The sequence below is a fragment of the Hipposideros armiger genome, unplaced genomic scaffold (genome assembly GCF_001890085.2).
Source record: "Hipposideros armiger isolate ML-2016 unplaced genomic scaffold, ASM189008v1 scaffold_303, whole genome shotgun sequence".
NCBI lineage: Eukaryota > Metazoa > Chordata > Mammalia > Chiroptera > Hipposideridae > Hipposideros > Hipposideros armiger.
Window position 1 is genome coordinate 1,846,362 of NW_017731653.1, and position 24,206 is coordinate 1,870,567.

The window sequence follows — 24,206 nt, forward strand, 5'->3', positions numbered from 1 at the left end:
CTCTCTCTCTCTCTCTGATGTGTGTGTGCACATCGCCCTGGATGTATGTACAGCCCAGGTAGCTGGTCTAGGGGAGAGCATTTTAGGTTAGAAGTCTGAGATGGGCATTCTGATCTCAGCTTCAGGACAAGTTTACTCTGGAATGCTGGGGGAATCATTTAATCCTCCTGGACTCATTCCCTTATCTGTGAAATGTGAAAATGATATGCCTCCCTCTTCAACAGCTTGCCACCAGTTTCTACTCTAATAAGGCCATTGAGAGAGTCATGTGAGGTTAAAGAAAAAAGCACAGAACCAATGCTATAATTATATCTAATGTTGCTTAAAAGTGGGTGGGAGTATCTAAATGTGTGTAAGAGAGAACGGACTATGTGTGTGTCCTGAGGGTGCGTGTTACTGTGTGGTATCCATGTGTGGGAGGGTGTGTAGCGTTAGAGCATATCATTGCTGGAAAATAATAATAATTATGGATGACATCTACTGAGCACTTCTGTGCCAGACACTCTTCTAAATACTTATATGTTGTACAACATTTAATTCTCAGAACAATTCTATGTGGCAGATTCTGTTACTATTTCCACTTAGGATTGAGCAAAATGAAATACGGAAATTTTAAGTAACTTGCTCTATGTCACACAGCTAGTATGTGATAGGTATAGAGGGGATTTGAACCCAGACCTCTGATTCAAAGAGCCTGAGCTGCTGCCTGTGTGTGTGTGTGTGTGTGTGTGTGTGTGTGTTTAGTCTCAGAAGGTGATTGAAGTTACCTGAGAGGATCTGAGAGAGGACATGTGATGGGAAGTTAGGGATGGCCCAGGTTTCCTTTTCCTAAAGGATCAGTCTCCCTCTCCTTGCCGTCTGCCTCAACCAGGATTGACAAGCCCAAGGCCCTGTCTCTACTGCTCCATGCTGCTGACATCAGCCACCCAACCAAGCAGTGGTTGGTTCATAGCCGCTGGACCAAGGCTCTCATGGAGGAATTCTTCCGCCAGGTAGCGTGGCGTCTTTGTCCACTCCCTGCGCACGGGGCCCTCTCTCCCCCTTTTTCTCCCAGTTCCCTGCTCCTACTCCTGATCTTCATTTAGCTGCCTGTAGCTTCTAACCTGACCTCAAACCCGTGGGATAAAATGTCATCATCCTAAAAGCTGAGCAGTAGCTGACGATAGGTGTATCCCATTTGCATGATCACTCATTTCCGGGTCACAGGCACAGAAATGCCTCTTCTCCCACGACCTCCTCCCACGCCCAGCTGCACCCCAGATCTTGTAGACTGCGGTATCCTCTCCAGCGTTCCCACTCTGTGTTCTCCCCCAGGGTGACAAGGAGGCAGAGCTGGGCCTGCCCTTTTCTCCGCTGTGCGATCGCACTTCCACTCTTGTGGCACAGTCCCAGATCGGTGAGTGTCCTCCCGGCAGTGGGGAGAGGATTGGGAAGGGAAAAGAATGCTCTCTGGGCCCGTGCCAGGACTGCCCGAAGTTCCCATCCCTCAAAACTGTTCTTCCTAGAAAGGCAAGCCTGCTCTGCTAGAGTGTGGGGTCCTGAGGTAGAAGGCTGGGGGTGTGGGGAGTGTGATGGAATTTTCTGGGGTCACAAGGGCATGACCTAAAGGCTGCCCCCATTGGGAACTTTGCAACCCCAGCTTATTCTGTTTTACATGCAGCCAAGGGTCACAGCCATGCCAGTCATATCCGCTATTCAGCCTTCCAGGTAAGAGATCTCCATGGTATTACCCTCTTCACTGCAGGTTTCATTGACTTCATTGTGGAGCCCACATTCTCTGTGTTGACTGATGTGGCTGAGAAGAGTGTCCAGCCCCTGGTGGATGAGGACTCCAAGTCTAAAAACCAGCCCAGGTGAGGAAGGCCGGTGGAGCCAGGTCTCCTGGTTCTGGGGGAGGGAAATTAGACTCACAGAGAGGGCTTATTGGCCTGGAGGATACACAGCCATGGTGGGGGTAGTGGGAAAGCTGGCTACTCCAAATCTGGGAGTCTCTTTGCTGTGTGTCACACACAGGGGCGGAAGGATGGGACCATGGGACCAGAAGGGTGGGACCTGCACCTGTGTTCCTGGCCACCATATTTTTGTCTCTTCCATTATTAGCTCTGTCTTCATTGCCTTTCTGCTAATCTTGTTTCTCTTTTCCTTCTAGTAAGAGGGAAGGGGTGGAGAGGGAAGGGTGAAATTGCGGGGTGAGGGACAGGGACTCGGAGGGTAACTAGCAGATGGAAAAGAGGATGAGGCTGCCTAAGCCTCCTCCTGGTCTTCCATCCCCTCCATGCCGAGGGCTGTGAAGGCAGTTCTGGAGTGGGCTGGGTCTCACCTCTGGAGTGGTGGGGTGGGGGCTGCCTCTAGCTTCCAGTGGCGCCAGCCTTCTCTGGATGTGGAAGTGAGAGACTCCAACCCTGATGTCGTCAGCTTCCGCTCCACTTGGACCAAATACATTCAGGAGAATAAGCAGAAATGGAAGGAACGGGCAGCAAGTGGTGGGTACAATTGTGGGGGATGAGGCCCTGGGGGGAGGGCAGCTAGTGAAGCAGGAGCAGGCCCATTTTCTTTAAGCCTCTAGAGCAACCCTTTGTGTGACCCTAGATTTGGGAATGGAGCTGATCAGACTAAAGTTATATCAGGGAAAGGACTGACTAGCTGATTGGCTTGGACTGTTCTAGAATGAGGCCTGGAGAGAGGATAGGGACAGCCATATTCCACACCCCAAGCAGCCCTATACACACTGTGGTCTGTGAATGGTGCTCCTGAAGATTTGGGTAACTTGGTGGCCCTGACTAGGAAACCTCTTCCTTTATGTGGGAGCCGAAGGTTGTGAATTTTAGCAAGGCTGGAGAGGCTCTCCCAGGTGGGCAGGGGTTGAGTGTAGCTCAGCTTGAAGGCAGGAAGATGCATGAACATGCCTTACTTTCCTCCACATACTCCTTGGGTTCTGGGGAACACTACTCCTTGGTCTGGTCCCAACTTCCTTCATGCCCCGCTGCAGGCATCACCAACCAGATGTCCATTGATGAGCTGTCCCCCTGTGAGGAGGAGGCCCCGTCCTCCCCTGCTGAAGATGAACACAACCAGAATGGGAATCTGGACTAGCCAGGGGCTGGCCCAGGTGAGCCTGTTATGGTGGAGAGGGGACAGTCTTGAGGTTGTGCGGGGAATAGGGTCAGCTGGGTGTCCAACATGGCATCTCTGAAGAGCCATCTCTGGGATTCAAAGGATGTGAGGTCCTTCCTCCTTCCTTCCATGCTGAAAAGTAGAGGGGGTGAACATGTGGAACTGAGCCAGGGTGTGAGTGAGAAGCAGGGACATCCTTCCAGCATTTCTGTCCCAGTCCCTGCAGGAAGAAAGCAGGTAGCTCCTCAGAGCAGGGTGGGGCCTGAGCAAGGCTACAGCCAGCCTGTAGCACCTTTGTGAGGGTTTGGGAAAAGGAACCAGCCCGGGCACAAGTCTCCGCGAGGTCGGTCGGCGCGACTTCGATTGTAGGCCCTGCTCACACCTTGGCTGGGCACAGCATGTTTTACACAACTGTATGTGGGACTGAGTGGGGATCCGGGCGGGACTTGGAGAGGGTAAGTCAGGCTGGAGGTAAAGGCAAAGATCGGAGCACTGAGGCATCTCCTGCTTTCCCCAGGTCCTCACTGAGCCCAAAGTGTTTGATGTCATCAGCACCATCCATCGGGACTGGCTCCCCCATTTGCTCCAAGGGAGCATGGAGATTGAGGAATGGACAACCCACCCAAAGGCCAAATGCCAGAGATTGTGGGGTTGGGGAAGGGTCCCTCCCCACCTGACATCCATTGGGGCACAAGACTGGGGAACTTCAGGCTCCCAGTGGCCACTGTGTCCATGGCCCTGCCTCTGGACTCCCCCCATGGCCAGATGGCCGGCTGGGGAGGGGGAGCTTCCTGGAGGCTTCCCAGGGCCTGGGGAGAGCGTCAGAGATGCCAGCTCCCTGGGCCCTCCCCCATCCTTTTTGCCTCCAAGTTTCTAAGCAATACATTTTGGGGGTTCCCTCAGCCCCCCACCCCAGATCTTAGCTGGAAGGTCTGGGTCCCCTTTTCCTCCCCTGGGAGGGGCTGGAATAGGATAGAAAGCTGGGGGGTTTCAGAGCCCTGTGTGTGGGAGGGGAGTCGGCTCTTTCAGGGCATGGTATCTTTCTAGGGCCTGGGAATGCGGGGGACGGCCTCTTTACCCCAGACCTGCACTGCTTCAGCCCTACCCCCAGCCCGACACCCTGCAGTCTTCCCTCTCTCCCATTCTGAAATGGTGACTGGGGGAAGAGAGGAGCCATTGGGGCCGGGGGCCAAGAGGAGGCCTTTCCTGGGGTCCTCAAGAGCTTGGGACTGGTCTAGGCCGCTGGGGCTTGTCACCTGCTGGCTGAGGTCTGAGCCCTTTGCCTCCTTCTCCCTGAGGCTGGGAGGCCCTCATCCGACTAATGTCTGTAAAGTGCTTTGAGGTCTCCCCAGCAAAGCACCTTCAGGATGCATCTTTTGAGCACAGGCAGGAGAGACCAGCTGGGTTAGGGTCAAGGGTGCATGGCTGGGGGTGAGGTATAATCCAGCAATACTGTGTTGCTAACAGAGGGTCCCTTCCCTCCCCTCCCCTCCCAGCACAGGCCCAGCTGCAGGCACCAAGAGGCCTCTGCCCTGTGACAAGTGGGGAGTGGTGTGGAAGGCAGATGGGGAGGGGCTCAGGGCTGCTACTGTCATGTCGCGTGAAGAGCGCCCAGATAGGCCCCCTGCCCCTACCTCTCCTCAGGCTCCTCTCACCCCACCTTGTCCTAGGAAAGGCCCAAGTCCAGGTGGCTTCTCTCCTTTCTTGTAAATACCAACCATGCATTTGTACAGTGGACCCTGTTCATGTGAAGTCCATATCCATGGTCTCCTAGACCTGTTCCTCCTACCCCACCCAGAGTGGGGCAGAGACGCATGTGACTCACCCCTGCCCTTGGTCTCCCAGAACCCTGCTATAGTCAGAGCTCAATAAAGACGGAGACCAGGCCTGGCTGTGTGTGGTGTTCACTGGGTGGAAGTCCGCCATCATCTTCACGTACACTGTCTTTTAAGTTCGATAAAACCCTGGTGCGGTTGGTGTGCTCCCTGTTATATAGATAGAGGGGCAAGCTGAGACTCAGAGAGGTGAGGTCTTGCCGGAAGGCACACAGTAGGGAGGGCAGAAGTGGAGCCTTCCACTGCTGAGGTCCTGTTTTCTCTCCATCACACTGCTTCTAAAGAAAGGAGGGGTGAGTCTTGCCTTCCCTCCTCCCTTCTCCCCTCCACCACCTGGAAAAATCAAAAGCCGTGGGCAGGAGAGGCCTGGCTGTGGTGTCTGAGGAAACTTTCTTCACTTATGCTCAGCTTTTGTCTTTTATCCTGGCCCCTCCGTATCTAGGACAAGGGGGAGGGGTTCCCAGCGAGGGCTTCTTTGTTAATACCCACTCTGTTCTCAATCCATATTTACTAACGGGTTGGAATAGGGCAGGTGGTCTCCTCACAGTTGGAGGAGGGAACACATCCTGAAGCTTGGGAATCCCTGAGGCTTGGTGGGCAGGCAAAGAAAGGCATTCACACAACATCACACTGGCTCTTTCCCATGGACCAAGAGCCAGGGTGCAGTTCCCCATGTTGTCCAGCAGATGGCGTCCATAGCACAGTCACCGCTGGACCGGCCTTAGAAAACTTCAAGTTTCGAAGCTGCAGGGCAGGCCTGCCAGGTGGTGGTCTTTTCTTCAATAACAAAAGAGAATCTGGACCATCCTTCCTTCTTGGTACCCTGGAAGTTAGTCCTTCCACCGATCTGACCCCTACTTCTCTTCCCGCAGCAAGTAAGGGCAGGGTTGGGGGAAGAACCCCCTTTGCAAGGCTCCTGCCCAGCTCCCCCAGTTCTCTTCCAGAGGCAGCTGGTCAGAAGGGTAGAGGGCTGTAGCGAGGGCAGGATAAGACGGGAGAGAGAAACGACTCTCCAACTTGGAAAAGAAGGAAAATGCCAAGGACCTAACACCAAATTTATCACTTTTTAAAAACAAGAGATTTTCCCCAAAAGTGAAGAAATAAGAAACAAATCCAGTGTCCACACACTCCCAACTGCAGTCTTGATTCCAGGATACCTCCTTCACTCTCAGATCTGTTGTGGGGCAAGGGAGCAGAAAGCGAGGGTGAGTGAGAGGCCACAGGGCCTGTTGTCCCCTCCCCTGCTGGTCTGCCCAACCATCCTGTTTGTCAAACATCTGACTTCCGATGTCTGACACGAATCCCTGCCCCTTGTCCAGTCTACGCAGGAAAGGGAAGACTAACATCAAAGCTCACGGGGTTATTTCATCAATGCTTCCACTCCAGGCAGGACCACGGCTCACCTAGCCTGAACAGGTGAGGCTCTCCCTTTGGGTTCCAAATGCCCTTTATCAGAAAACCCATGGTCTACCTCCATCATCTATTCCAGGAGCCAGAAGTCCTAACAGAGTCTACCCTCAATCCTTCCTGCTGCAGCTTCTTGTTTGTCCATCAGAGGACAAGTTTTTCATAGAGAATAGCTCTGCAGTGACTGCAGCTAGCGCTTTATTCCCCTTTCCCTGACCCCAGCTCCTCGCCCTCGCCGTTATCCACACAGCCTGCTCTCCGGTAGACAGTACCCAGTCCTGACGGCTCACCGAGTTGGCTCCCTGGGCATCCGATGGTGGTATATGGGTTGAGGGTTCCTCTGTGCTGGGTTTCTCACTGTCCCTTTCCTGAGTTTTTGGAGTGGATTCTGCAGGCTCTACAGAGGGAAAGTGGGGGGTGAGAGAGAGAGGTGGCATTCAGGAGGGTTTGTAGAGAGGGCGGTAGTTTTGCTCACCCCATCCTATACCCCAGTGACCCCTGAGAGGAGCCAAGACCAAGCTGAGGCAACTGGGCAAGACCAACAGAGTTTTCTCTGAAATCATTTCCTACTAGAGGTTCACTACGCTTTTTTACAAAAATTGTATCTGCAATCGGAAATTGAAAACAAAAACAAAACAAAAAAAACCTCTCAAAAAAAGTTCAAAAACTTGAGTAAAGAATCAATGTGTGGCTCAACCTGATGTGAACTGATATGAAGCTATTTATAGTCTATTTATTCCACTTAGTGGGACCACTCATTTCACTGGAGAAATATCAATGTGTTTGATTACAGTGTGCTCTGCTGGGGGTATTATGTAACATATAGTATACACACTATCGCTTCCATAAAATGGCAAAAATTCTGACTTCTGGAATACATTGGAATAAGGGACTAAGGACATGTATTAACAGCACCCCCAGCAGCTCCCATTTGTTGCATGCTTTGTATGTGTCGGCTACTGGGCAAAGAACTAGTCTCATTTATTGTCACAAACAACCCAGTGAAATAGGTACTATTATTATCATTGTATGGACTGAGTTTCAGTAAGTTGCTCAAGGCCTCTGGGCTGGTAAAGGGCAGAACTGGGGTTCTGGCCTGTGAGTACCATTCCCATTACGGTGCCCCCCCAAATCAGCCACAACAGGGAACCCTGAAGTCTAGTTAGAAGGGTTTAGAAGGGGTCATTCAGGAAGGAAAGATGAAGAGATACAAATACATGTGATACATGCAGATATATCCGTATTCTGAAGCTAGTTTCTGGCTACTCCTAGATCCGTCCCCACAATGGATACGTCTTGCCTCCCCCTGGGCTGGCCCCCCACCCTCTGTCCTGAACGTACTGTGTGCTTTCCCAGAGGTGCCCAGCCTCGACTCCGCTTCCGTGTCTGTGATCCCAGGTGGGCAGGTCTCCTGGGTCCCTGTGCTCTCAGCAGCTCTCTCAGGCTCCTCTCCCTGCTGCTGTTGCCCCAGGTGATGTTCGACCATCATCTGGAGCTCTGGGGAGCACAGAGAAAGGGCGGGAACATTGGACATGACTGCCCAGAGCCTCCTCTGTGGACCCTCAACTTCGACAGCCCCATTAAAGGGTCATCACACACTGCTGGTGTGGTTTGACTTTCTCATCTCCTGAGATCAGAACAAGGAAGGACATTTGCTGGGCAATAAGGAAGGACTAAAGCTAGACAATAAAATGTACTTCCTTCAAAGGTAAGAAAGGTATAGAGAAGAGCCTTTAGGAAAAAAGATCCTCGTAACTTGCTGGGAGACTTAGTCTCCCTTGGGGGCAGGAGAAAAGACTCCGGTTAGAGCCAAGCAATATTTGAGTACCTTCTATGCTATGCAGCAGGCTGGGTGAGTTCACATATTTTCTTTAACTTAACTGCCATAGTAAGGTAGTAGGTGGGGCTGAGTAGGTTAAGCAGGTTCTCCCAAGCCAGCCAGCTAGTCCCAGGCAGAGCTGGAATCCAGCCCCAGTTTGTCTAGCAATAACTCCACTATAATAAAGACAAAGTTAATGACTTCCCACGGATTCCTTCTGAAAGGGTCATTAGGTCTACCGCACAGCCTTGGGCACAGAGGGGAAGACAGGAACGGGAAGGATCTTCCAAACCTTTCATTGTGGGTGTGGTCCGAGTCACCTTCTTCCGTTGCCGTGGAGACATGGCCAAAGTGGACTGTGAAGGACACAGAGCACAGGTGGGTGCCAGCCCTCTCCCACCTCCTCTGCCTTGCCATGCTTTGGGACTGCAGATTGGGGGTAGGTGTGGACTTCAGAAAGTGGGGGAAGAAAATTCCTACTCCAGCCCCCCCATAATGGTGAGCAAGGAGACTGTGTGTGTGGGGGACGTGGGAGATGTGTGTATATTTCCACTCATGCACATTTGGGGGGCGCAGGGAAAAGGGAGTTAAAAGTCCTACAGATGGACGGTTCTGAGGAATAACCCCCTAATGAGTCTGTGGCTTCCCTGGGCTGGGCTAAGCGGGAGGGGCCGGCTCACCTTGAGAAGTGGGTTGGGGATCCGGTCTTCATCTACCTCTGAGGGGAACAGGGAAAGGAGAAAGTGATGAGGATGGAAACCCAGGGGGTCCCCACAGAGCTGACTTTCCAAGGGGAGGAGCCTGTGCAATCACTTTCTTTCTGATCTGCCCCTCACATCTGCCCCCAGGAAGTCAGCCCTGGTGGCTGCCCCAGGCCTACTCCCTCCAACTCGCTCCTGCTCTGCCAGCTGGCTTTACCCTGTAGCCAGTCCTGTCCTTGACCCTGTACAGGTCCATCTGTGTCTACGTCCTTGCCTCAGACCTGGAGGTTCCTGAAGGCAGGATTTGTGGTTCCTTTGCTCTTTTCCTCCCTCCGAAGTATCCATATCTCTTTCTCCTTCCGTTCATTCTCCCCACCCCAAGTCCAGAACTGAACCCTACACAGGAGGGAACATTGGAAAAAGAACAGCAAGTTTATCCTGGGCAGGGGCCAGGGAGGTACAGTCATTTTTGGTTGTTGGAGGAAAGCCTGAGACTCCGGCATCCTGAATCCCCGTCCAGCTCGTTCGCATGACCACCTCCAGCCCACTCTCCTGTCAAGCTTCCCTGACATTCTCTGAGACCCTGATGGGGACACTGGTGACCAGAATGCCAGCTGCTCCCTGAGCTGTTTCTAACCTTTCCCTTCCCCTCTGGGGGCTGTGAAGATAGTTGATGGAGGCGGTCCCTCCCCCTCACAGCTGTCACCGCCTCTGGGGGTGGGGGCCGCAGCCGGCTCAGTTGCTGGAGAAACCTGGAAGGCTGTTGCACAGCAACCACCGCTGTTGACCACCCCAGTTCCTGGGGGGCTTGGGAACCCTCCCCTTCCTAGCATGGCTCCATCTTCCCAAAGCAACGAAAATCCTCTTGGTAATCCGGCCACCGCTTTCCTGACTCCAGGATTGAAGACATCTCTGGCTTCTCAGCTCTGCACTTCTTCTAACTAGCACCCACCTTCTCTCACCAGACCCAGCTGTCTTCAGCAGCCCCCACTCCCTTCAGCAACCCATCCCTGGGGTTACCTGGGGATGACTGGTCACTGGTCAGCACAAGGGTGGCAGGGGTGGGGCGGCGCCTCCGAATCTGAGGGAAGAGGTGAAGTACACGTGGAAGCATCAAAGCCCCACCCAACACCACTCAGCAACATAATCCAGGTCAGCCAGGTAGCACACCTCAAAAAACGTCACACTGAACCTGCAGTCCCAGGGTGGACTTCCCTGGGCCCATCACTCTCCCCTGGGCATCCAAAAGACCACTCCTACTTCCTGCATCTTCCCAGTCCTGGCCCTAGCTCTCCATCTCAGCAGCTATATCTGCTCTAATGCATCGATCTCTGGCCCACTGTCCTTCCGTCCATCCTGGATCAATGGTCAGAAATAACCTGACAGGGCACAAGGCTTTTCCCTCAGTCTCCCAGCCCACCCCCCAAACAGATATTAACCCTTCGTGGACCAGCATCTGCAGAGAGCACCCCTCCATCCCGCCCAGCCTAGGAGGACCGCACAGAAGGTAGGCCTGAATGTGCACTCCCTAGCCCATGCCCCTCACTTTTTAATGTCCTCCCTATCCTTGGACACACTGCCTTCTGATTTGTCAGGAAATATGGTCTGGGGAAATCCTTGTCATGGTAAATATAAATGAGGAGGAGCCCTAGGCAGGACCAGGGCCTAAAGCTTAGCTAAAAAATCCTATCCTGAGGTCCTGGTCCCATTCTAAAAAATAAACATATAAGAGCTGATTTCTGGGCTTCTGAGCCCCCTTTCTCCTTGCTGTTCTTTTGTCATGCTGCCAATAAAGTTGATTGTTGTTGAAGCTGGTCCAAGGACTCTTGGGACATGTAGTTTTTTTCCTTTCTCTGGAGGGTTTAGAGCAGCGGTTCTCAACCTGTGGGTCGCAACCCCTTTGGGGGTCGAACGACCCTTTCACAGGGGTCGCCTAAGACCATCGGAAAACAAAAAGATATTTACATTACGATTCATAACAGTAGCAAAATTACAGTTATAGAGTAGCAACGAAAATAATTGTATGGTTGGGGGTCACCACAACATGAGGAACTATATTAAGGGGTCACGGCATTAGGAAAGTTGAGAACCGCTGGTTTAGAGGATTGGAAGTGAAGGGAAAGGCAGGGTTGGAGTCTCTGCAGCTCCCTCCAGGGTAGCAGTGGAGAGGGAAGGCTAATGGGACTGGGAAAAGGGCTAAAATTATCCAGGGCTGAGAAGAATAGAGTGAGGACATTGAATGATCAAATTCCTATCTTTGTGTGTCCATTACTTAGTATCATTACCATTGGGGGTGCGGATGATAAGACACCTGCCCTTCACTATGCCCAGAAAATGGGTACCAGCCATAGCAAGAGGGGCAGTGTTAGTCTGAGAGGGGGACTCTTCCCAAAGAAGAAATGGGATGCACAGAATGGGGTATGTTGAGGTAGGGCATTGTTTTCTCAGGAGAATTCAGTGGCACCCGTTTTTGGTGACATTTCAAGGTCCCTGGCAGTCCTGTGTGTGTGCACATACACGCATGCACTGCACAAATGTTAGCTATGAGTCTGTCTCTGGCTATTCCTGGTGCAAATGTGCTGGGTGCCAGCAGGCGGGCATGTGGGTGGGGGCCATCCTCCTAGAAGCGGACTCCTCCTTTCTAATTCTTTGCTAACCTCGGGGAGGGGGCTGGCTGAGGAAGAGACAGGGAGAGGGTAGGGTGGGGATTAGTGGGAGCTGAGAGTCTGAGAAGGAGTCTGCAAGTATGACAGATAAGGGTAACAGGGCTCTATGATCCTGCATAGGTCTCTTCCTTACCCAGTCTCCTTGACTTGGAGAACATTTCCAAGCACTCGGCATCCTTGAGAATTGTGACAGTAAAGTCAGGCTTCCCAAAGCACCTCCCAGGCACCTGAACTACTAAGAAATGAAAAGATGCTCTTTCTTCTTTTTCTTGTACTTATCCCACATCCTCTCAAGGATACCTGGTGCCTCCACCTCTGATTTATATCCAAACCAGTCATGCCAAGGACCTGGTAGTTGTGGGCACCCCCTATTCCTTGCCACTCTGTGCTGTATAACGCAGAGCTTCTAACCATTTTTTGCCCTCCCATGTCAGTCTGGGTAAGGAGCTCCTGCCAAGCCTGGAGTTTTTGCCTACATACTTGGGATAACACAGCAGGAGGGGGCTGAAGTTAGACTGCAGGTAGAATTGCAGACCTAGCAGACAGATTTCTAAAGCTTAGAGAAAAGGAGGTTCAAGTCCCAGCTCTCTCCTCCCCTCTGGATCCTTGGTACTGCTCCATCCTTCTTCCCCCCACCCCCAGACTCCTGAACCAGCTGGCCCACTGTCCCCCCCACCAACATACACCTACACTTGCGTCCTCTAAGACCAAACAGATGCAGGTGTCAGGCAGTGACATCTATCTGTGCCAGTGCAAGGCAGTTCTGCTTGAAACTTCACCCCTAACCTCACAGCTCACATTCTTGGGCCCTTTTTCTTGGGTCTGAGGTTATTTTTGCCAGCCCCCTGCCTGCAGGCATAACAGCCTTTCCCTTTGACCCCAGGAACACTCCCCATGCTAGTGGCTCTCCACCCTCCTCATCCTTAGGAGGTTGGAGATCTCACCACAGTCCCTCTCCTGCCCCACCTCAAAGGTATGGAGATGTGGCTCCCCCAGGCCAGGGAGAGGATGGAGACTCGGGTGCCTAACCCCTACCCACACTTGGGGAGCTGAAGTTAAAGGGAGAGAGTGGGTACCTTCCCTTTCCCTTCCCATCCAGACCTTGTTCTACCAAACAGCTGGATCAACAGAAAGAGCACTCTCTCAGCCCATCCTGAGAGGTCACAGTGTTTTTTCAGGTGAGGAGGCCCAGCAGAGCCCTGGCAGCCCGTTGGGGGGAAGCAGAGAACTGACCTGTGGGAATGGATATTCTTTAGGAAGGGGGGTGTTCAGGCAAATGGAAAGAGAACACAAAGGAGATGGAGCAATGAGCAAATAAGCAAATATTTAGCAAATGGGCGATAGTAGCGACCACGAGTGGTCACCCTGTCCACACACCCTCACTCTCCCTCAGACACACACTTGCTCACACACTCTCATATGCTGCTGCCGCTTCTGCCAGGCTGCTCTGAGCTAAAAATAGGCTAGGCCAGGAGGCTGGGCTGGGCCCTGGACTCCCACCCCTTCCTTGAGCCAAGGCCAGCATAGTGCTTCTCCCCAACCTAGCTCAACTTGGACCCCAGCTTCTAGAAAGCCCCAGCCTGTGGATCCCCCGCCTGTGCCATTCTCTCTATGCTACCCCCACTCCCCGCTCCAAAGGGCAGTAGTTGGGGAAAAAAAAGACCCACGTGTTTAGACTTGCAGAAGAGGGGAGCCTCAGCTTGCAGCCACCACTACCCCTCTCCCCAAAGCCCCAGCCCTCCCACTGTTCCCCAACCCCTTCTTATTCTCGCTCTCTGGAGTCCAGCAAGGTCGCCCTCAGTTAGGAGAGGACTAGGAGGGTTATTTATCTTCTTTCCACTCCCACAGCATCGGGCGCCCTCCATTACCTACCCTCTCCCCTAGCCCCTCCCGCGCCGCTGCCCGTACTCTCCAGAGCCCCCACCGAGCCCAGAAACTCTGGCGAGGATCGACTGGGTGGGGGAGGCTAGATCGGCGAAGGCGGGAGGGGTCGTGTCCTCAGGCAGCCCTCTCCCCCAGGGCTGGGGAGGCAGAGAGCGACTCTCGCGGGGACAAGCGTCGAGAGGAGGCCCTCGTCCTTCTGTCTGTCTCCAAGAAGCACAGAGAGGGACATGTGGCTCCGCCGGTGGGGGAGGGGACAGAAGACCCCCAAACTGGTCTCGTCCGCCTTCGGCGGCGCACGGCTAAGGGAGGACTGAGCAGGGATCTCGGATCCCACAGTCCAGGGGTCCCTGGTCCCTGGCTGGGCGAGTCCCGTGCCGCCCCGCCCTGCTCCGCACCTGCTCCGCCGCCTCGGGGTCAAGGTGCGGCTCCAGCAGCGGGACCGTGAACTGGATCTTCCGGGGGCTGTTGTCGGGTTCCATGGCTGGGCGGCGGCCGCTGGCCCGCGCTGCGGTGGAGCGGAAGGCGGCGGGACTCGGGGCTGGGGCGGGCGCGGGCGCGCTCACTCTCCGCTCCTCTCTGCTCCGGCCCCGACCCCAGCCCGGCGCGCTCAGCTCCGGGCTCCCGGCTCCGCTCTCTCAGCTCGCGTCTCTGGGGACTCTGCGGCCGCCTATTGGCTCCGCACCCGCCCCTCCAGGCCCCCCTTTCTCCCCCAGCCTGGAGCCTTAACCCCGTCATGGCTGCGCCGCCGGCTGCGAGGCTTCCCGCCCCGTGGGCGGGCGAGCGGGGTCCCAGTCGACAGCCCAGGAGGGTATCCAGGTATCCTCAGAGTTTTGGGCAGGGAGGGGCGGGTAGGGAGCAGCTACCAAGAACTTCTCCAAGTCCGGGCAGCTTTTAGGGGCTGGGAAGGTGGAGGGACTGTGTGCGAGAAGAGGCAGCGAGAAGATTTAATTTATGACCTTAAATGGGGTTGTCTCATAGAGAAAAGATGGAAAGGGGGTTTACATATGCAGCAGGAGGGATTAAGGCTAGACATAGAGAGGGACTTCCCCTTGAGAAGACACTAGAGAGAAGGTGGACACTTGGAGGGGAGGTGTGGGGTCTGGACACTGGTCCAGTGCTCATTCCAGGGCAAGGAGGAGAATTGAAGACCTTAGAGGGTCTCCAGAGGCCAGAGCCTCCTCTTGAAGTGCGGATGGCGGTAGGTGGAGGGCCCAGGGAGAGAGGACCATCTGGGACTCAGCAGAAGGAGTAATTCGGGTGGCGAGCCAGTAATGCTTGTGAGATAGATTTCTCTTTCTGCTTGCTAAGTTATGGGGATGGGAAAGCAGGTGAAAGGCTTGCAAGGGGCGGATGCTGGGGGGTGGAGAGGGAACCTCCTTTGGTGGGGTGGCTTATTTACAGAAGGTGTCGGTTTCCAATTTCACTACTGGTGGAATAATGAAATGATCTGCTCTAACTGACGGGATGGAGGTTAGACTGTGAAGAACTTACTCGTTTGGTGGAGGACCAAGATATCAATCAATACTAGAGAGTGAGGGAGATAAGATATTCATGGGAGCTGTGGGCCCTATGCCAGAGGCTGAGGGCCACTGGATAGAGGGAAGAGAGGTGATGGGCTCTGAGGAGGGGCAGGCGGGATACATTCTACCTGGAGGAGAAGGACTGGGTGGGATGGAGAAGGGACAGGGAGTTCTGGGGGAAGGGTCCGCAGGGGCCAGGACCACAGATCTGTTTCTTTTGCCTTAAACCAAGCAGCTGTCAAGTTCCATACAGATCAATGCCTGCTTCTCTGGCGACCCTATGGTCATCTTCTCCTCTAAGGGGTCAGCCCCAACCCTCAGTTGCCTCCTCTCCCGGGCAGCCCTTCCTTGGCCTGGATTTCACAGTCCCTTCCCCTGTTACCTCCCAAAATAACCTCCCCTGCCCTCCCCCCAGCCATATCCCTTTACACATGCCAGGCCCAGCTCAGTTTTCTCAAGGCAACGCTGGGACCCAGTGGGCCAGACAGACCTCCACTTGATGTTAACTGGTCCCTGTTTGGCTGTCACTTGGACTCCAGGACCCCCTACACCCAGCCTGCACTTGCAAGGTCCCCTTGTGCTCTCTTTGATGTAGCAGGGCCAGCCTGGGAAACAGCTGTTTGGACTCTGTAGCTCCCCTCCATGTCAATTGCTCCCGCCCCCCAAACAGAAGTGACAGTGGAGGGAGGGGGGTGTGAGGGCTCTGAAGCCAAGAGGATAAAGATGGGGTGGAGGACACAGGGGCCCAGTTGTGCCCAGGCGCTTGCTCCAGCGTCTTCTCCACTCATCTACCTCCTGTGTGTGGTTATACATACACAGAGCAGGGTCCAAAGTTTCCTTTAAATAGGTGACCTGTCTATCCCCTACCCCCTTCCGTCAGGAATCTGGAACTTGAAGCCAGGATTCCCACATCCTTATCTCTGGGGCCTCAGACTCCCCTCACTGAGCCTCAATTTCCTCATGTGGACAATGGGCAGAAAAGTCCCTACCTGATAGTGTTAGTATCATATGAGGTAAGGTACCTGACTCATAGAGCCCTCAATGAATTGATAGCTGCTGTTTTTCTTGTTGTGTTATTTCCTAGCAGGACAGCAGAGTTAGGGAAGTGACCTCTCCAGGCTCTCATAAGAAGAATTCCACCCCGCCCAACCCCGCCCCAGTTACCCAGTTTGCCTAGGTCTCTTTCATAATCCCTTTTCCCCCTCAAATTTGGTCTGGTCATGGAAATTTCTCCCAAAGTCTCACATCACCCTTCATGTTGCTTTCTTAAGCTCCAGAATCTCAGACTCTTTGCTCCAAAAGCTGTGTGTTGACAAGGAGAGGAGCCCAGAGCTCAGGCTTTGGAGAGATGGCTGATGGAGGGCTGTGTGGGAAGAGGGTGCTGGGATGAAGGCAGAGGAGGAGAGAGCAAGGAGAGGGAGGAGAGGCAGCTCCTGGTACGGGCTTTGGGAGGAGGCTGGGGGTGGGTGGCTAAGCGTTGCGTGTCATGGGGGAGACAGACTAGCTGTAGCCTTTGGTGCTGAGGTCTCCACGTAAGCTGGCATGAGTCTATCTGTGAAGATGTAAGTATGTCATTGTGACCTTTTCTATGCCCAGAGATGGGTGAGTGACGGCGTGGGTGGAAAAAGATGTGGGTTGCTCACCGCCCCCCCTCCCCCGGGCTGAGGAGTTGCAGAGCACCCCATGCCTGCTCTTGGAGCCCATCCTAGAATAAGTAAGAGCCAGAGCCCGCCTGTCCCAGTCCCTTCCCCCAGCTTGCGCGTGTCTGTGCAAGGTATGCTCCTGTGTGCAAGCACCCCCGTGGCTGCTGCAGTCACAGCCTTTGCTGGAAGAGCAGCAGCTGTTCCACGTGGTACGCTTCTGGGTCCATGAAATATTTAAGGTTACAGGGCTGTGACTTAGTGATGCCGTCACTTAACAGCTCCCACCTGCCCGATGGGCTCTGGGTTAATGGGGTTCTCTTTGTTGCTCTCAGCACTTTCTGCTTTTATTCATCTATCCTCCCCACCCCCACTAACACATTCATGTATTATCACTAATCCTCACAACCGACCAGAAAGGAGGGCAGGGAGTATGATTTTTATTTCACTTTTCAAGGTCAGGGTTGTGGAGGGAGGTGATGCTGGGATGGGCTGCCTGGATTGGGATTTGGGAGGTCAGAGTTCAATTTCTCTCTCCACTACCAACTCTCTGGGTCACTATGGGGCAATCACCACCCCCCACCCACCCCCGCCCCACACCCAACACACACACTGGTCTGTTTCCTCATCTGTGAAAAAAAGAGTGGCTGCACAAGTTTCTTCCAGTTTTCATATTCTGCCATCAGAATTGGGTTACTCCAGTCACACAGGCAGGAGGTCTCAGAACCAGGGAAAAACCCCCACAATTCCAGGCCCTTACCTCTACCTTTGTATTTCTCTCTGCCTGGCCTGTGGGGCAGGGGTCAACTGCAGCTTGTTGAATGCCAGACACATGAACAGTTTTCCACACACACCGCTCTGAGGAGGTGAGGCTAGAGATTGGTTTTATACACCCAAAGGAGCGGTGGCCAGCCAAGCGATCCCCCTGGGAAGCCATATGCTCACACCAATTTGCTGCAGTTTCTCCAGCATTCCTGGAAACTTTTGGAATCATCTCAGAGCATGTGGTATATGCTCTAGAAGTCCTCACAGGAGAGTGAATCTTTGTCCTTCAGGGTGGCTTGGCTTTTTTGGAAATGAGTGAGAGTCTTTAAGTGCCTTGTGAAGAAAGGAGGCCAGATGGGGAGCAGAACTTGATCTACAATGGAGGTGTGGGTTCCCTGCAGTGAGGCTCTATGTTCTGGGGCTCCAAAGCCCACTAAGGAGGCCTCTCTGCAAGAGAAGTTTCCAGAGCTTCTTGTGAGCCCTGGCAGCACATTGGAGTAGATGTGTGGCTCCTTAGGGGCTGACTTGGAAGGTCCAGCCTCCTCCAACTGTGTAAGTCCTGGTTTGCCTGTGAAAAAGCCCATCGTGGCAATCCTGCCAGGCTTGGGTGTGCACCCCCTGCAGCAGGCACTCTTGGGAATGGGGCCAGAGCTGGTGATTCAGAAGGGATGCTCATATCTAGAACGCTTTGCCTCTTCTTGAATCACAAACTGGTACAGGTGGAAGAGGCTTAAAAATCAGTCAATCCACCCTCCTCGAGCTAGAGAGGGGAAACTGAGGCCAAGAGCGAGGAAGCAGCTCTCCCAAGGACTAGAGCCCATGCCAACGCTTTCCCCAATATACCAGATTTGGCGGCTCTGGCAGGCCAGTGGCTGAACCTGAAGCAGGGGCATGGACTAGATGACCTCTTGAGATGCATTTTAACCCACAATCATCACCAGTCCAGAAGACCCAACTCCCAGCTATCCTCTAGCTAGCCTCTTCCACCCCAAACTCTCGAACAGGTTGAATTTGTTCTTCTAGTTAGTACAGATTGGGTATTCATATGTGCCAGGCATTATGTTAAGCACTGGGAATACAGTGGAGCACAAAATAGGTACAATCTCTGTCCACTGGCATCTTACAGCCTAACAGGGGTCCGTGTGGAATAAGATGACTAAGTAATTATAAATTGTGAATATTACAAAAGCAGAAGTGTAAGAATGAGGTGCGTAGAGGAAGGAGGAACGGCAACAGGACCTCTGACTGCTTGGATGCTCTCCCCACCCTTACTAGCTCCTTTCAATATGGTGGTTAAACACCCACTCTCTGGAACAGTCTGCCTGGGTTCAAATCCCAGCTCTGCCACTTAGTAGCACTGTGACCTTGGGCAAGTTGCTTAACCTCTCTGAGCCTCAGTTTCCTCACCAGTAAATAACAATCATCTCTTATTATAGTGAGGGGTGGGATGAGCTAATGTCCATGAAAAACCTAGCTGGGTGCCTAGCACTCATTCAACACTTGAGAAATAGACATGAATAGCGAGGAATTCATCCTAGCAAAGGTTTCTTTTGACTGGTAAAATCAGGAATAAAGAAATGGAGACTTCAAAGCTTTCAGAATTGAGGGGGGGTATCTGTAGGACAGACACCCTTGCCCCCTTTCAGCCAGATCCTGCTCCTCCCCACCCTTGTCGGAGCAGCTGTTCTTGATGTCCAGCTGTGTCCTCATCAGCATGGATGATTACCCTGTCCTGCTAATTAACACCCGCCCTGTTAATGATTAAATCTAATGACTTTGACTTGGGGGTGGGATGGAAAATTCCCCAGCCACAGGACAGGATGAGGGTAGGTTACCAGGAGCAGGAGGGAAGGGCCCCTGGGCTCTGGACATGTTGCTGATGGTAGTTGGCAGGGGGAGCAGATGCCAGGGTTTCTCCCTGGGCTGCTCAGCAGGGGAGTATATAGGGGGGTCATTTGAAAGTTACAGCCCACCCTCCTCCCCTGTTTCCCCCAGGCTTGGCAGAGGGCACTGGGCCCAAGCCCAAGCCTTGGCATTCCTCTTGCCAAGGGTTGGCCATCGATTGCTGCCGTGGCTGAAAGGACTGGGGTGAGGTGGTGTATTCGTTTTCCAAGGCTGCTGTAACAAAGTACCACGGACTGGGTGGCTTAAAACAACAGAAATTTACTCTCTCTCAGTTCTAGAGGCTGGGAATCTGAAATTAAGTTTGTCAGCAGGGCCATGGTCCCTCTGAAGGCTCTAGAGAAGACTCCTTCCTGGCCTCTCTCAGCTCCTGGTGGCCCCAGGTGTTCTTAGGTTTGTGGCAGCATAACTCCAATCTCGCTTCTGTGTTCACATGGCCTTCTTCCTCCCGTGTGTCTCTTCCCTCTGTGTGTCTCTTGTGTCCTTTCCTCTTCTTATAAAGGCATCAATCATTAGATTTAGGACCCACCCTAAGTCAAGGATAATTTCTTCTCAAGGTCCTTAATTAATTACATTGGCAAAGACCCTACTTCCAAATAAGGTCACATTTTGAGGTTCTGGGTGGACACAAATTTCCTGGAGACACTATTTCACCCACTACTGATAGTGAGAGTGAGAGTGACTGAGCGGGCCGGGAGATGGTGAGTACTCCAGGAGACCGTGCTGGAGCTGGCATAGCAGGCCAGAGGCACGAGTTTCTCCCCCTCTCCAAGAAGAATCAAAACCTGAAACTTTTTAATGTTGCCTTTCTGCAGCCTGTGGGGTCGTGGAAAGGGGCGAGGGGCTGGCTACTGCTCTGTTTACGTCATGTTCTCTCTCCCCGCCCCCTCCCCAGCCCTGCCCTCCAGCCACTCTCATTAGATGCTGTTTCTGAGTGAGGTGTACTGGTGAGGAGGTGGGGGGGAGCAGACGAGACAGGAAGGGGTAGGTGAGTTTTTATATCAGTTGGCACTCAGCCTCCCCCTCCATCAGCTGATGTTTTCTGGTGACTATTCTCTCACGGACGCTTTCTTGGCTTCTCAGAGCTTTGCTGTCAGCCCCATTTACCTGGGTTCCCTTATCCCAGAAACTTGAGCTTCCTCCCTCAGCTGCTGGGGTCCCTCTGTCTTCTGAAGTAGCCCTATTGGATAGCATTCAGGATGGATGCTTGGGGATACACTTGTTTCTCTCCCAGGTCCCATAGCCAGTTTTCCCATTGCTTGGCAAACTTTGGCAGCTCAGGGCGTCCCAGAACACCATCTCTGCCAGCCTGCCCACAGGCTGTTCCTTGGTCCTTCTCTCTCCTGAACTTCTGGGTTGCACCCAGGCTCCAGGACACTCTGCCCTCAACTCTAACAGATAACCCATGCAAGCATCCATTAGGTGTGCTGTAAGGGGGTAGGCCCTTCTCCCCTTCCTTGAGAGAGAGGGGATGGGGCTCACAGCACAGTTTTCTCCATACATTTCCTCCTCACAAAATCCTCCTCTCTCTCCATATTATGATGTCTTTTTATATCCTCAGTCTGGCTGAGGGGGTCAAAAACTAGTTCTTAAAATTTTCTTCTTTTGAAATTCTTCCTAGGATGATTTGGCACCTCGCTTTGAAATCTCATCTATTGTATCTTGGTGCCTCGTTGAAATTCTAATTTTAGTGTTCTGCTACATAAGCATCTGGGGCAGTTAAGATTGTGCCAGGAGAGAAGGTCACCAGGTTCTAAATCCATAAGAAGGACTTCTCAGGGGAGAGGATACGAAACAAATGGCCCTGTGGCAGAATGGCCACCAGAGGGCAGCAGATCCTGCTTCAAACTCTGTTTCCCTTCTTGGACTCATTGGAACTAAATTATTATATATTTCATTCAATTCCCATAGACCAGGAGGCACCCAGGTGCAGGGTCATGAGGAGGGCCTCAACTCTCCCCAAATCTTAACTGGATCCCCAGTGTTGGCCCTGATTTCTGACTTTTTGCAGCCTAACCAACGTTCTTCCAGTTGAAGTATCAAAAACGTTGGTCTGAAGTTGACAGTAATGGCCATTTACATTGTCGGGCTTGGAGAGTCAAGCTACACTCTCTGCCCTGGACAAGCCCAGCAAGGGAGGGAGGCCTGTGAACAGACACAATGAAAGCAAAATAGCAACTGCTGTTGTAGAGGCAGAAATAAGGACTTTGTATTGAACCTATAGAAACAGAGAGCAGGCTGGCGGTTGCCAGTGGCAGGGGTGGGGAAAATGGGTGAAGGTGGTCAAAAAAGGTTCAAACCTGCAGCTATAAGATACATAAGTCCTGGGGATGTAATGTATGGCATGGTGAGTATAGTTGACAATATTGTATTGTATATTTGAAAGTTGCTAAGAGAGTTGATCTGAAAAGTTCTCATCACACACACAAATTTGTAACTATGTGAGGTGATGGCTATGCTAACTAAACTTATTGTGTTAATCCTTTCACTATATATATATGCATGCAATCATTATGTTGTACACCTTAAACTTATACAATGTTATATGTCAATTATATCTCAATAAAGCTGAAAAATAAGAAAGAAGATCTTAGGAAGCACTGAGGAAGGAGCAGAAGGCTTCAGGGAGAAGGGAGAATTGGAGGTTTTTAAAAAAAAGTTTAAATTTTTTTTTGTTTTAAAGATTTTTATTGGGGAATTGGGGGAAGGGGAACAGACAAGTTGCTGTTGTGTTGTTCTTCAGTCTAGTTGTGGAGGACGTCGCTTCACTGGCCCATGTTGGTATTATCATTGCACTCTTCCCGGGCGAGGCAGATCAGTCGCTGGCTTCTGGACGGCCGCTCACGCTGGCTGCTGGCCGCTCATGCTGGCTGCTGGCTACACACGGTAGTCCATGGCAACCCACCTGCCGTGGCTGGCGATTCACAGCAGCCCAGCTCCAGGTTGAGCTGTTGTTCAGCATCTTAGCTGTAGCGGGCAGTGTCACTGGCCCTCATATGTGGGATCCGAACCTGGGTCCTCTGGCGTCCCAAGCCAGCTCTTAACCAATGTGCCACTCGGCCGGCCCATTAAACTTTTTTTAAGGATGAGGAGGGTTTTGGAGAAAAAGAAGCATGGGAGTAAGGGGGAGGTAGAGTGACAAATCCTGGGGGACAAGAGAGTTGACAGGTAGCAAGGAAGGTGGGGGGTTGCAGAAAGTGGTGGGTTGTCAGGACTGTGTTTGAGGACTAAGGGGACACTGGACCTAGTGGAGGAGCTATGGGAAGACTCCATTTTCTGCTATTAGCAGAAGCAGAGCTTCCTTTTTGACTCCCTAGTCTCCAGGAAGAGGTTCTGAGGCTAGATGACTGCAAACATTTTATTGAATTTAGAGGTTATCAGAGCAAATGGAGAGATGGGAGCCTTGAGCTTCTCAGGGAAGAAACGCTTGAAGGATTTGATGTTGTTTAGCTGGAATTAAAGAAGACTCAGTTAGGGATGGGGTGACCTTGGCTTAACAGGGGAGGTGAGGGCATGGACTTTGGATGGAGTCAGATGGGCCTTGGAACAAATCCTGATTCTTCCAATACCTGAGTGACTGTGGGCTGATTGCTTTACTTCTTGTGTTTATTTCTTAATCTACAGAATGGAAATAATAATTCCTACATGCTAGGGATGTTGCAAGTATCGAATGAGAAAATATACATACAACGCTTATCACAGTGCCTGGTAAGCATTCTTTAAATGGTAGCATTTATTATTAGAATGATAATTGCCTTCAGATGTCTCAAATGTTGTCACATGGAAACCACCAACTCATCCGTTCTGTTCCACCAGGCTGAAATAGCGATACAAGTGTGAGGGAGACAGATTCTGGCTGGCGGGGAGGAAGAATGCTCTTACAATCAGAGCCACCCAGGCTTGCAAGAGGCTGCATTGTGTGTAAGGAGATCTCTGTCACTGGAAGTACCCAAGGGGCTGTCTAGGGGATCCTGACATTGGACCCATAATGGCCCTTTCTAACTCAATTCTTTGGGATCCTTTGAGTTGTTCTGAAACTGCATTAGCGTCTGTGAATGGAAGATACTGTGATTACCCTTGGAGAAGAAGGGCCCCTGGTACAGGAAAGCTGGAGCCAGCAGTGGACAGAATCAGTGCCTCTTTTGGTCTAAGGTCAGATCACCAGAGACCTTAGCTATCTATTCTCCTTGGGTGAGGGGGGTGCGGCATTCAGGAGGCTCTGCAGAGGTTGTCCCATCCCTCCTCCTGCCTTCATGTGATAGGACTGCACATTTTGTGTAGAAATTTTGGGAGTGGTGGGAGACATTCTTCTTTAAGATCCTTCTCTCACATCCAGTAAAAGAAAGTCCCCATTCTGGGGTCCCCCTACATGTACATGCATTGAGAAGCCCTTTCTGAGACATAACCTCAGGCTTCCTTACTGTAGTGTCTGGGCCTCTGCAACTGGACATTGTTCTCTGGGAATGTGGTCTTCTCCTCACCTCTGCATTAATCCCGTAGAGGCTGGGGGAGGGAACACGGGGCCGTGGAGCAAAGGCTTCTCAGTCCTTCCCAGAATCTTTCCTTTCCAACCACTTTGTGGGAGAGAGACCCTTATCTGCCATCCCTTCCTCTTGCCCCTTTTCATTACAGGAGAGGACTCTGCTCCCTTCTTCACCAGGGGCTGAGTGTCAGAATGAGCCCCTCTAGTCTCTTTTCCCTTCCTTGCTCCTTCCTAGGAAAGAAGTAGATAATTTCACCAGTCATTTCATTCATTCATTCATTCATTCATTCATTCATTCAATTTACTCATGAACTCATGAATTCAATTCAGATTTATTCATTGAACTCCAACTGTTTGCCCAGTAATTACTGTTCAAGTATTAGAGAAAAAATAGTGAATACTAATAATAGGTTAGGTTCCCAGGTTTCATGAAGCTTACATTTTTGTGAGGCAGAAAGTATATAAACAAG

General features: G+C 52.2%; 2 protein-coding genes across 5 annotated transcripts in view; one reads left to right on the forward strand and one right to left on the reverse strand.

The window, feature by feature from the left end:
* Positions 1–5,000, forward strand: part of PDE1B (phosphodiesterase 1B) — a 27,412-nt gene extending 22,412 nt beyond the window's left edge. For all 4 annotated transcript variants that reach the window (XM_019659777.1, XM_019659780.1, XM_019659778.1 and 1 more), the window contains 6 exons: positions 872–992; positions 1,315–1,396; positions 1,745–1,853; positions 2,353–2,483; positions 2,990–3,109; positions 3,632–5,000. In XM_019659777.1, the coding sequence (XP_019515322.1) occupies positions 872–992; positions 1,315–1,396; positions 1,745–1,853; positions 2,353–2,483; positions 2,990–3,093 (547 nt within the window). In that variant the 3' untranslated portion in view covers positions 3,094–3,109; positions 3,632–5,000. The remainder of the gene's footprint in view (positions 1–871; positions 993–1,314; positions 1,397–1,744; positions 1,854–2,352; positions 2,484–2,989; positions 3,110–3,631) is intronic.
* A 987-nt stretch (positions 5,001–5,987) lies between these two features.
* On the reverse strand, positions 5,988–14,087 carry PPP1R1A (protein phosphatase 1 regulatory inhibitor subunit 1A). The gene is made up of 7 exons (XM_019659781.1): positions 13,822–14,087; positions 9,897–9,957; positions 8,856–8,893; positions 8,468–8,531; positions 7,698–7,853; positions 6,647–6,753; positions 5,988–6,123 (listed from the first exon to the last, which is right to left on the reverse strand). Exons 1-7 carry the CDS (start codon positions 13,903–13,905, stop codon positions 6,118–6,120), a joined length of 516 nt encoding a protein of 171 aa, XP_019515326.1. The 5' UTR covers positions 13,906–14,087; the 3' UTR covers positions 5,988–6,117.
* Positions 14,088–24,206: the final 10,119 nt, after the last annotated feature.